General features: G+C 35.3%; 1 protein-coding gene across 2 annotated transcripts in view; it reads left to right on the top strand.

Moving 5' to 3' along the window:
• The window catches only part of UGGT2 (UDP-glucose glycoprotein glucosyltransferase 2), a 137,453-nt gene that overhangs the window by 66,901 nt on the left and 57,283 nt on the right, over nucleotides 1-13,269 (top strand). For both annotated transcript variants that reach the window (XM_043892451.1, XM_043892452.1), the window contains 5 exons: nucleotides 2,950-3,081; nucleotides 9,849-10,013; nucleotides 10,352-10,475; nucleotides 10,572-10,670; nucleotides 12,939-13,033. In XM_043892451.1, coding sequence (XP_043748386.1) covers nucleotides 2,950-3,081; nucleotides 9,849-10,013; nucleotides 10,352-10,475; nucleotides 10,572-10,670; nucleotides 12,939-13,033 — 615 coding nt within the window. The remainder of the gene's footprint in view (nucleotides 1-2,949; nucleotides 3,082-9,848; nucleotides 10,014-10,351; nucleotides 10,476-10,571; nucleotides 10,671-12,938; nucleotides 13,034-13,269) is intronic.

The raw sequence follows: 13,269 nt of genomic DNA, 5'->3' as shown, positions 1-13,269 counted from the left end.
TATATATAATCCATATTAATCAGTAAAACTTAATCATTTCACATAATGGATCATGATATGCTAAAATCATGGATGTATTAGAGGCATAATGAAAGTATAGAAGGCCAGCATATTACCATGTACTGTTTTGTTTTTTTTTTTTCCATTTATTTTTATTAGTTGGAGGCTAATTACTTTACAATATTGTAGTGGTTTTTGTCATACATTGATATGAATCAGCCATGGATTTACATGTGTTCCCCATCCCGTTCCCCCCTCCCACCTCCCTCTCCACCCGATCCCTCTGGGTCTTCCCAGTGCACCAGCCCCGAGCACTTGTCTCATGCATCCAACCTGGGCTGATGATCTGTTTCACCCTAGATAATATACATGTTTCAATGCTATTCTCTCGAAACATCCCACCCTCACCTTCTCCCACAGAGTCCAAAAGTCTGTTCTGTACATCTGTGTCTCTTTTTCTGTTTTGCATATAGGGTTATCATTACCATCTTTCTAAATTCCATATATATGTGTTAGTATACTGTATTGGTCTTTATCTTTCTGGCTTACTTCACTCTGTATAATGGACTCCAGTTTCATCCATCTCATTAGAACTGATTCAAATGAATTTTTTTTAATGGCTGAGGAATATTCCATTGTGTATATGTACCACAGCTTCCTTATCCATTCGTCTGCTGATGGGCATCTAGGTTGCTTCCATGTCCTGGCTGTTATAACATGTACTGTTTAAAGCTCAAAAAGCAAACAAAACTAAATATCATAGTGCCTGGAAATACATTCAGATAAAACTCTAGAACTTAAAAGGTAAGGAAATGGTAAACAGAAACAAGATGATGCTTGCTTCTGAGGAACAGAGGAGATGAGATTGGGAGGAAAATTGTGCTTCACCGATATTATAATCCACAGTGATGTTCATTTTCAGTGTTATCTGGTTTGTTTGTGGAGATGGTTCATTTTGTTATACTTCATAATGTCCCATACTTTTTTGCTTACCAAGTTACATAACAGTTCTTAAAATTATATATGGCTATTCACCTGAAGCTGCCACAACATTGTTAATAGACTATGCGTGCATGCTAAGTCACTTCGATCATGTCCAACTCTTTGCGACCCTATGAACCATAGCTTTCCAGGCTTCTCCGTCCTTGGGATTTTCAAGGCAAGAATACTGGACTGGATTGCCATGTCCTTCTCCAGGGCATCCTCCCAACCCTGAGATTAAACCTGAGTCTCCTGCATTGCAGGCAGATTCTTTATCACCTGAGCCACCAGGGAAGCCCATAGCCCAATACAAAATAGAAAGTTTAAAGTTTGGAAAAAAATTTAGACATTCTGAAGCCAAGCAATTGAAGATTGAATAACAAAAATTTGAAATTCATATATGATGTTCAAAGGGGTAAGTCTGTGATATTTGGGTTACAGTACTTACATATCTGCAAGTTTACCTTCCTAACTAGATTATAAATTTCACAAGATTGAAAATATCTCTTTTGTGCTTACAAGATGTTACATACACATGTTAATGAAAATGAAAGGATTTATATTTTTATTTCAGGTCTCAAATTCTCATAGTGTATGAATATATTTAGATTGCACACACTCTTTTGCTTTCCATAGAAACAGAGTTGGTTTAAAAAAGGATTGCATTTTTAATAAACATTTGCATATAAACTATGTTATCTAAATGTGAATAAATTGCATGGCATCACAAATTCCTCAAAAAACCAAAATTTTGAAATTATATATAAGAAGATTGAATTGTTATATATCTCAAGTAGCTTATGTAAGACATTATAGCTAACTTAGATACCTTAGGACTACCTAATATTTTTAAAGTAACAAATTAGTAAAATGACTGCCCTCAAAGACTTTTCATATATAACTTTTCCTTTTTTCAGAATCTTATTTTCTAATCACTGTTTCTGTTTTTCAGAAGGCTGTACTTTTCCCCTTTTTTGAGTTATTAAGATCATAGTATGTTCTAGTACAATGTAAGGAGAAAACTTCCTCATAAACTGAGAGAGTCATAAAATCAAACTCTGAGAGCTACTTTTAGATCTGTCACCTCTTAAAGGGATAGGTTACACAATTTATAGTGATAAAAGGAAATCGCAGAATGCTAATTCCTTACTCTGCAGAATAATATGAAGATTCTGTCAGTCATAATATGAGGATTGTCTCTGGCAATAATACTTCAAGTGAATTGGGACTAAAAATAATACTTGATATATCAAAATATTACCTAATTATGTTTGTACTTACTAGTTTTTCCCCTCTGCTTGGTAGGCTCTTTCCCCAGAATGTCTTAGCTCAAGTTCATGTTAATGTTTCAGTAAATCATCTGCTCAGAAATGCTGTCTTTCTTGAGGCAAAGGTTTCTGTTTTCCCCATGTGGAACAGTGCCTGGGTCATGGTAGAAAATCTATAGTGAAGGGGGAAATGGGAAAAAAAAAAGAGTAACAGCTTACTTTATGCCAGTATGATTAAAGTATTTGAGACTGGAGGAAGAATGGATGTATAGCAAAAAAGCTAGTTAAGATATTTACTAAAGAGCAATTGGAAATGAAAATAACCATTTCTGAAATAAGTCATTTAAGCTATTTGTGTGTGTGTGTGTGTGTATATATATATATCTTTTAAAATAAAGGTAACCATTATTTTATTAAGAATCATAGGGTCTGGCTTGACTATAACATAGAAACTTGATACGGTATTTTGAAAGCTATAGAATATTCACAATACCATTTTTATTAGAAGATGATAGATTTTATTGTTAAAATAGTTTGCTTATCTCTGTATTGGGGGGGAGTGTGTGTATATAAATGTAGGTATATAGTATGCTTAGGACTTAGAAAATATAAAATAAGTTCTTTGTAAATATTCATGCTAAGGAGAAGAAATAAAACTAATTACTGTAAGATGAAAATCATAATATCTTTATTTTCACAGATGTACCAAAAAGTGGAGAATCACAAAATACTCACTGTGAACAATGTGAAGAGTGTTCTCCAAAATAAGTTTCCTCTTGCTAATATTTGGGATATTTTAGGAATTGATTCTAAATATGATGGTGAAAGAAAGGTAAGTTGGAATGCAAATTTTTAAAATTTGGTGAAGAAACTTTTTTTATCTCATGAATAAATGATCTTAATATAACTAACTCTACAATCAGATTTAGATTTTAAGTGTTAAAAAAAAGGGAAATTTGTACCTTTGAATGACATGTTTTATACAGTGTTTAAGTTACCACTATTGACATCAAAAAAGTTACTTCTCAGAACTAATAGTGTAGAAAATCATAAAAACAACCTTAAAACAATTAACAAAGTCGCAATATGTACATACCTATCAATAATTACTTAAATGTAAATGGACTAAATGCTTCAGTCAAAGGACAGTAACCAGATGGATATACAAGCGAGACTTGTGTATAAGCTGCCTCCAAGAGATTGAGCTTCAGATCTGAAGATACACACAGACTGAAAGTGAGGGAGTTAAATAGGTATTCCATGCAAATGGAGATGAGAAGAAATACAGGGACCAGTTAGGTCAGACGAAATAGAGTTTAAAACAAGGCTGAAATAAGAGACAAAGGACGACATCATATAATAATCAATGGATCCGTCCAAGAAGAAGATATAATTGTTAATATATGTATTTCCTTAGGGCAGAGTTTTTATGTCATTTGTATGTGTTCATACACAGTAAGTGCTAAATATTTATATAGATAATATTATATAAAGATATATGTAATAGAGTTTTAAGTTCAGTCACTCAGTCGTGTCCGACTATTTGCAACACCATGGACCGCAGCATACCAGGCTTCCCGGTCCTGCACCATCTCCAAGAGTTTGCTCAAATTCATGTCCATTGAGTCAGTAATACTATCTATTATCCACTGTCAGCCCCTTCTCCTCCTGCCTTCAATCTTTCCCAGCATCAGGGTCTTTTCAAATGACTCAGCTTTTCCCATCAGGTGGCCAAAGTATTGTAGTTTCAGCATCAGTCCTTCAAATGAATATTCAGGACTGATTTCCTTTCAGTTCAGTTCAGTTCAGTCACTTAGTCATGTCCAACTCTTTGCGACCCCATGAACCGCAGCATGCCAGACCTCCTTGTCCATCACCAAATCCCAGAGTCGACCCAAACCCATGTCTGTCGACTTGGTGATGCCATCCAGCGATCTCATCCTCTGTCGTCCCCTTCTCCTCCTGCCCTCAATATTTCCCAGCATCAGGGTCTTTTCAAATAAGTCAGCTCTTCGCATCAGGTGGCGAAAGTATTGGCGTTTCAGCTTCAACATCAGTCCTTCCAATGAACACCCAGGACTGATCTCCTTTAGGATGGACTGGTTGGATCTCCTTGCAGTCCAAGGGACTCTCAAGAGTCTTCTCCAACACCACAGTTCAAAATCATCAATTCTTCAGCGCTCAGCTTTCTTTATAGTCCAACTCTCACATCCATACATGATCACTGGAAAAACCATAGCCTTGACTAGACGGACCTTTGTTGGCAGTATGCTTTGTTTTAATATGCTATCTATGTTGGTCATAACTTTCCTTCCAAGGAGTAAGTGTCTTTTAATTTCATGGCTGCAATCACCATCTGCGGTGATTTTGGAGCCCAAAAAAATAAAGTCAGCCACTGTTTCCACTGTTTCCCCATCTATCTGCCGTGAAGTGATAGGACCGATGCCATGATCTTTGTTTTCTGAATGTTGAGTTTTAAGCCAACTTTTTCACTCTTCTCTTCCACTTTCATCAAAAGGCTTTTTAGTTCTTCTTCACCTTCTGCCATAAAAGTGGTATCATCTGCATATCTGAGGTTATTGATATTTCTCTGTTGGATCTGCTTGCAATCCAAGGGACTCTCAAGAGTCTTCTCCCAACACCACAGTTCAAAAGCATCAATTCTTTGGTGCTCAGCTTTCTTTAGAGTCCAACTCTCACATCCATACATGACTACTGGAAAAACCATAGCCTTGACTAGATGTCCTTTGTTGGCAAAGTAATTTCTCTGCTTTTTAATATGCTGTCTAGGTTGGTCATAATTTTCTTCCAAGGAGCAAGCGTCTTTTAATTTCATGGCTGCAGTCACCATCTGCAATGATTTTGGAGCCCCCCAAAATAATGTCTGTCACAGTTTCCCCATCTGTTTGCCATCAAGTGATAGGACCAGATTCCATGATCTTAGTTTTCTGAATGTTGAGCTTTTTTTTTTTTTTTGACTTTTTATTTTTATTTTTTTTTATTTTTCCATTTATTTTTATTAGTTGGAGGCTAATTACTTTACAATATTGTAGTGGTTTTTGCCATACATTGACATGAATCAGCCATGGATTTACATGTGTTCCCCATCCTGAATCCCCCTCCCACCTCCCTCCCCATCCCATCCCTCTGGGTCATCCCAGTGCACCAGCCCCGAGCACTTGTCTCATGCATCCAACCTGGGCTGGCAATCTGTTGCACACTTGGTAATATACATGTTTCGATGCTGTTTTCTCAGATCATCCCACCCTCGCCTTCTCCCATAGAGTCCAAAAGTTTGTTCTATGCATCTGTGTCTCTTTTTCTGTCTTTCATATAGGGTTATCATTACCATCTTTCTAAATTCCATATATATGCATTAGTATACTGTATTGGTGTTTATCTTTCTGGCTTACTTCACTCTGTATAATGGGCTCCAGTTTCATCCATCTCATTAGAACTGATTCAAATGTATTGTTTTTAATGGCTGAGTAATATTCCATTGTGTATATGTGCCACAGCTTTCTTATCCATTCATCTGCTGATGGGCATCTAGATTGCTTCCATGTCCTGGCTATAATAAACAGTGCTGTGATGAACATTGGGGTGCACGTGTCTCTTTCAGATCTGGTTTCCTCAGTGTGTATGCCCAGGAGTGGGATTGCTGGGTCATATGGCAGTTCTATTTCCAGTTTTTTTAAGGAATCTCCACACTGTTCTCCATAGTGGCTGTACAAGTTTGCATTCCCACCAACAGTGTAAGAGGGTTCCCTTTTCTCCACACCCTCTCCAGCATTTATTGCTTGTAGACTTTTGGATAGCAGCCATTCTGACTGGCGTGTAATGGTACCTCATTGAGGTTTTGATCTGCATTCCTCTGATAATGAGTGATGTTGAGCATCTTTTCATGTGTTTGTTAGCCATCTGTATGTCTTCTTTGGAGAAATGTCTGTTTAGTTCTTTGGCCCATTTTTTGATTGGGTCATTTATTTCTCTGGAATTGAGCTGCAGGAGTTGCTTGTATATTTTTGAGATTAATCCTTTGTCTGTTTCTTCATTTGCTATTATTTTCTCCCAATCTGAGGGCTGTCTTTTCAGCTTACTTATAGTTTCCTTTGTTGTGCAAAAGCTTTTAAGTTTCATTAGGTCCCATTTGTTTAGTTTTGCTTTTATTTCCAGTATTCTGGGAGGTGGGTCATAGAGGGTCGTGCTGTGATTTATGTCGGAGAGTGTTTTGCCTTTGTTCTCCTCTAGGAGTTTTATAGTTTCTGGTCTTACATTTAGATCTTTAATCCATTTTGAGTTTATTTTTGTGTATGGTGTTAGAAAGTGTTCTAGTTTCATTCTTTTACAAGTGGCTGACCAGTTTTCCCAGCACCACTTGTTGAAGAGGTTGTCTTTTTTCCATTGTATATTCTTGCCTCCTTTGTCAAAGATAAGGTGTCCATAGGTTCGTGGATTTATCTCTGGGCTTTCTATTCTGTTCCATTGATCTATATTTCTGTCTTTGTGCCAGTGCCATACTATCTTGATGACTGTGGCTTTGTAGTAGAGTCTGAAGTCAGGCAGGTTGATTCCTCCAGTTCCATTCTTCTTTCTCAAGATTGCTTTGGCTATTCGAGGTTTTTTGTATTTCCATACAAATTGTGAAATTATTTGTGCTAGTTCTGTGAAAAATACCGTTGGTAGCTTGATAGGGATTGCATTGAATCTCTAGATTGCTTTGGGTAGTATAGTCATTTTCACAATATTGAGTCTTCCAATCCATGAACACGGTATATTTCTCCATCTGTTTGTGTCCTCTTTGATTTCTTTCATCAGTGTTTTATAGTTTTCTATGTATGGGTCTTTTGTTTCTTTAGGTAGATATACTCCTAAGTATTTTATTCTTTTTTGTTGCAATGGTGAATGGTATTGTTTCCTTAAATTCTTTTTCTGTTTTCTCATTGTTAGTGTATAGGAATGCAAGGGATTTCTGTATGTTAATTTTATATCCTGCAACTTTACTATATTCATTGATTAGCTCTAGTAATTTTCTGGTAGAGTCTTTAGGGTTTTCTATGTAGAGGATCATGTCATCTGCAGACAGTGAGAGTTTCACTTCTTCTTTTCCTATCTGGATTCCTTTTACTTCTTTTTCTGCTCTAATTGCTGTGGCCAAAACTTCTAACACTGTGTTGAATAGTAGTGGTGAGAGTGGGCACCCTTGCCTTGTTCCTGACTTTAGGGGAAATGCTTTCAATTTTTCACCATTGAGGATAATGTTTGCTGTGGGTTTGTCATATATAGCTTTTATTATGTTGAGGTATGTTCCTTCTATTCCTGCCTTCTGGAGAGTTTTTATCATAAATGGATGTTGAATTTTGTCAAAGGCTTTTTTTGCATCTATTGAGATAATCATATGGTTTTTATCTTTCAATTTGTTAATGTGGTGTATTAAATTGATTGATTTGCGGATATTAAAGAATCCTTGCATTCCTGGGATAAAGCCCACTTGGTCATGATGTATGATCTTTTTAATATGTTGTTGGATTCTTTTTGCTAGAATTTTGTTAAGGATTTTTGCATCTATGTTCATCAGTGATATTGGCCTGTAGTTTTCTTTTTTTGTGGCATCTTTGTCTGGTTTTGGAATTAGGGTGATGGTGGCCTCATAGAATGAGTTTGGAAGTTTACCTTCTTTTGCAGTTTTCTGGAAGAGTTTGAGTAAGACAGGTGTTAGCTCTTCTCTAAATTTTTGGTAGAATTCAGCTGTGAAGCCATCTGGTCCTGGGCTTTTGTTTGCTGGAAGATTTCTGATTACAATTTCGATTTCCGTGCTTGTGATGGATCTGTTAAGATCTTCTATTTCTTCCTGGTTCAGTTTTGGAAAGTTATACTTTTCTAAGAATTTGTCCATTTCTTCCAAGTTGTCCATTTTATTGGCATAGAGCTGCTGGTGGTAGTCTCTTATGATCCTTTGTATTTCAGTGTTGTCTGTTGTGATCTCTCCATTTTCATTTCTAATTTTGTTGCTTTGGTTCTTCTCCCTTTGTTTCTTAATGAGTCTTGCTAATGGTTTGTCAATTTTGAATGTTGAGCTTTAAGCCATCTTTTTCACTCTCTTTCACTTTCATCAAGAGGCTCTTTACTTCTTCTTTGCTTTCTGCCTTAAGTGTGGTGTCATCTGCATATCTGAGGTTACTGATACTTCTCCCGACATATATGTATATATATATATATATGTAATATAGTTGTAATATATATATGTGTATATATATATATATGTAATATAGTTCAGTGGTTAAGATTTCGGACTATTAATCACATACTTGTAAGTAGAAATTCTGTTTCCAAAATGTAATAGTTAAGCCATATATGTGGAATTTAGAAAGATGGTAACGGTAACCCTATATGCAATACAGAAAAAGAGACACAGATGTATAGAACAGACTTTTGGACTCTATGGGAGAAGGCGAGGGTGGGATGATCTGAGAGAACAGCATCGAAACATGTATATTACCAAGTGTGCAACAGATTGCCAGCCCAGGTTGGATGCATGAGACAAGTGCTCGGGGCTGGTGCACTGGGATGACCCAGAGGGATGGGATGGGGAGGGAGGTGGGAGGGGGATTCAGGATGGGGAACACATGTAAATCCATGGCTGATTCATGTCAATGTATGGCAAAAACCACTACAATATTGTAAAGTAATTAGCCTCCAACTAATAAAAATAACTGGGGAAAAAAATGTAGTAGTTATATGACATTGGAAGTGATTCTGTGTATGTTTTATCATCTATAAAGTGATAACACAGAAAACTGTTTGCCATTTCCTAAATATACCATATTCTCTCTTCCCTTCTATTCCTTGCAGTGCTGTCTGTTTTTGCTTGGAATGTCTTTCTCCACTTTTAAAGGACAAGCAAATTTTTACTTGTCCTTTAAGATTTTGCTGTTATTCCCTGAAGAGGGTTTCTATGATCCCTCTCTCCAAACTCAAACTTTGTCACTTCTTTTCTGGGCTCCCATAAAACCTGGTTTATGGCCTCAGTTTTGCTTGTATTTGTGTGAGCCCCTTGAAGGCAGATATTTTAGCTTTGTATTCACAGAGTCTGGCTAGACACATGACGTCAACGAATGTTTACTAAACAGATGAACATAGAGATAAATTAACCTCTTATGCACGTAGATGTATTTTTTAAAGTCATACTCTGTATCAAAGGCCAGCAAACTACAGCCCCCGAGCCGAATCCAGCCTTTCCACCCCCTGTTTTTCCACCTGTTTTTGTAAACACAGGTTGTTGGAGACAGCCAGGGTCATTCGTTCATGTGTTGTGTGTCATTGTTTTTGCACTGTAACATGACGATTGAGTAGTTGTGTCAGAGACTAGATGGCTCACAAAACCTAAAATATGTGTCTGGGCCTTTTTAAAAAAGTTTTCTGACTTGTTCTCTGTAGGTAAATTACCTTCCTTTAAGTAGTGTTGTAAAGAACAGATAAAATTATCAAAACTAACATTTTTCTATGACATACAAATATGTAGCAGTCCCTTTATTTACGTATTTCTTTTTCAGACAGACATATTCTGTTTAACTCTCTGGTATTTTTTTAATTGAATAGGCAGGAACAAACTTTTATAAGATGACTGGCTTGGGTCCTTTGCCTCAAGCTCTTTATAATGGTGAATCCTTTCATCGTGAAGAGCTGAATTTTAAGGAATTAGAAATGGCTCTTCTTCACAGAATGATGGATACAACTGCGTATTTACAAAAGGAAGTTTTTATGGTAGGTAAGCATGTATGAGAAAATGTGTGATGAATAATATTTATAAATCATTTCTATATTAGAACTATCTTAATAGCTAAAGTTAATTGCATAAAAGTTTCCATTCTAATCATTTAGTAGTGCTTTTTAAAGTAGTAATTAAATTTATCTGTGCATAATTACATCTAAAAATTGCTTAATTGGAAAGAAACTCCAAAGTTTTACAGGAAAATTTATTATTAAGAATCTTAAATTGACTTATTTTAGATTAAGCAGTCTTTAAATGTATTCTTTGCATCATATTAAAACATATGCATATAAATTGCCTATATTACCTAAATAATATTTTGTTATTTTAGGGTGCATTAAATGATCGAATAAATGCAGTTGACTTCCTAATGGGTAAAAATAATGTTGTGCCCCGTATAAATCCTTTGATTTTGCACAATAAATGGCAGTACCTTAATTTGATATCTACATCAGGTAAAATAATCCTTCCATGTACTTTTCTACAAATGTTTATTGAGTTGTGAATGTTTTATTAATTCATTACTTAACATTTAATATTAAAACTTTTAGTAACTGCTGATGTTGAAGATTTCTCTACTTTCTTCTTCTTGGATACACAAGATAAGAGTGCTGTAATTGCAGAGAACATGTACTATGTAACTGAAGGAGGTAATAAGCATATTTTATTTTCCTGAATTTATTCCTAAATGGTAAAAGTTAATAATTTTATTAAATGTTTGCATAACGTATTTTTGTATGTTGTTATTTGACTGGAGGCCTGGTCTTCAATTTGAGAATTTGTAAATTGTTAGGATAAGAGGATTTTGCTGAGAAAAGTGATGCCGCCTATCCTAGCTAATCGTATATGGAGAGGGGTTAATCTTATTTCTTTGCCTTTTTTTTAAAGCAAGCTATTCTATTATTCTCCTTTTTAGGAAGGTGATAAAACACTTTCAAGATTAAGTAACCTGATAAACTATAAGGCATGAATAAAAGTGTAATTCCCAGATGAGGGGAGAATAGTTCTGCATTCTGGTTAAACAGTGTCTGAATGTTTTGCTTAGGATAGCGGTCATATCCAAAGGAAGGGGAACCAAGACAGGAACATCTTTGGAAATAAGGATTTAGCCTAGATAGGAAAAGTGCAATATGACCACAGACTTGTGAGACACCATGAACTCTTCAGATAATGGAGTTTGGTTGGTTTGAGTTTCACTTTGTTTTGTTTGACCTACTTTGTTCTGGAGAGAACACACAGAACCCAGGCATGAAACATAAAAGAAAGCTGATTTTTATGTTGTTATATAAAGTGGTAACTTTCTGACAATGAGTGATCTAAAGATGAAATTACTGTGAAATAAGGGGTAATTTTTATATATGAGAGAGATTTAAGCAGACAGCTAGTTTTTGAGAATGCTATGGGGTGAATCCAAATTAGGACCAGATCGCCTTTGAATTACTTTCTAACAGATCTGTGATTTTATGTTCATAAAGTGAGTGGTGTGTCTACAAGAAATTCAACAAATAATAAGATATAATCCAGTTCCATTGTATGGCAGGCTAAGGTCCTGAATGTGTCAAATGAAAGGAAAAGTAGACAGAGAAACAGGGAATAAAAAATAGAAGAAATATATTTATCAGGTTCTGAATTGTATTTCAAAAATTGCTTCGGGGCGTCAGAATAGAGTAAGTTAGCCTATGACTAATGCCCTTAGATTAAATCTCTTGCAATTTAAAAGAATAATTAACTGAGAAACACCTTCTTTATTTGTATTTATGTAAAGAAATATAAAATTGGGAGAAACTTGCTTAGCATTTTTGAAATATTTCTCAGTTTATTATTTGTAATGGTAAAAGTGCTCACATTTAAGAAGACATGAGAATTCTTTACCTTTCTTTGAAAAGAATGTGTCACCACTGCATTACTCTTAAATTGCTTCTAAAGGATTGCAAGGAGAATCAGTGTTGTCCTTCATTATGTTACTTATTTTTTTCATTAACGAAAGTCAGTTTTTGCATAATTATATATTACTGGATATGGTATGATGGCATCACCTACTCAGTGGATATGAGTTTCAGCAAACTCCGGGAGATGGTGCAGGACTGGGAAGCTTGGCGTGCTGCAGTCCATGGGGTTACAAAGAGTCAGACACGACTTAGCAGTTGAACAACAACAGTGATGATAACTATAGCTTCACATCTATTCAGGTGTAAGTTTTTGGTATAGCAAACTTTCTATAGTTATTTTAAGTAGGTCATATGATCCAAGGAACTAATTTTTGTATAGGTTTAATGATAGCCAGACAAGTATTATTTCAGATGTTATATGCTGAGGTTGGATGAAATTAAACCCACTTAACTGTGACTGCAGAAGTAAAAATTGTTTCATCTTGTGGCTTCCAGATTTTCAGATGTTTCTGGGGAAAAAAAAATGTATTGATGTTTTTGGCACAAGATGATGTGAATTAGACTAAGTTAACAATAGCCAGAATTTTTGAAACACCAGAATCATAAGCTAATAAAATATTGCTGTTTCCAGTATCTGCTAATAATTTATTGTGTCTGGTTTTACATTATGTAAGGTATAAATATCATTTTTTTTTTTACATATGTAGCTGGAAGGCAGTTTTGCATGCCAACAGCGGAACCTTGCTAAGCATAATACAATTTTCTCTACTGGCAAAAGTATCCCACAGATGTGTTTCTTGGGGACTGTTCTTTCTTTTTGGTACCTGAGTTTATACAAAGTTTATAAATGAATTACTCTTAACATTTTCTATGTATTTCACTCTGTGTGTGTTTAATTTTTACCAATATTTGCTTATTTTCAAAATGATTCATTTTAAAAATTATTATTTTTATGTATTTTGTTAACTGGAAATGTTCCTATCTTTGGTTTGATTTTAAGAATTAGTTTATACTGTTTGAAACTTTCAGATGATTATGTAATTTCTTCAGTTACTTTCTGGATTGTTGCTGATTTTGATAAGCCATCTGGGAGAAAACTGCTTTTTAATGCATTAAATCACATGGTGAGTATTTGGACACTTTCTACAAAAATTAATGTGTTGTAATTTTGAGAAAGCAGGATGAAAAATGTGCATTAAATCTTTATTTTCCTTCACGTTAACATTTTCAGTTCCTTAACTTGGTTAGAACATAGTGCTAAGACAAGAGCTCAGATTCTTTCTCCATGTAAGATAGGCGACCTTGACCCAGAAAAGACAGCCCTACCTGTCTTCTGTGATTAATGACTTGTATATTCTCT

This window comes from Cervus elaphus, chromosome 30 (genome assembly GCF_910594005.1).
Source record: "Cervus elaphus chromosome 30, mCerEla1.1, whole genome shotgun sequence".
NCBI lineage: Eukaryota > Metazoa > Chordata > Mammalia > Artiodactyla > Cervidae > Cervus > Cervus elaphus.
Note: the sequence above shows the minus strand (reverse complement) of the source record. Positions and strands in the feature narration are given on the sequence as shown.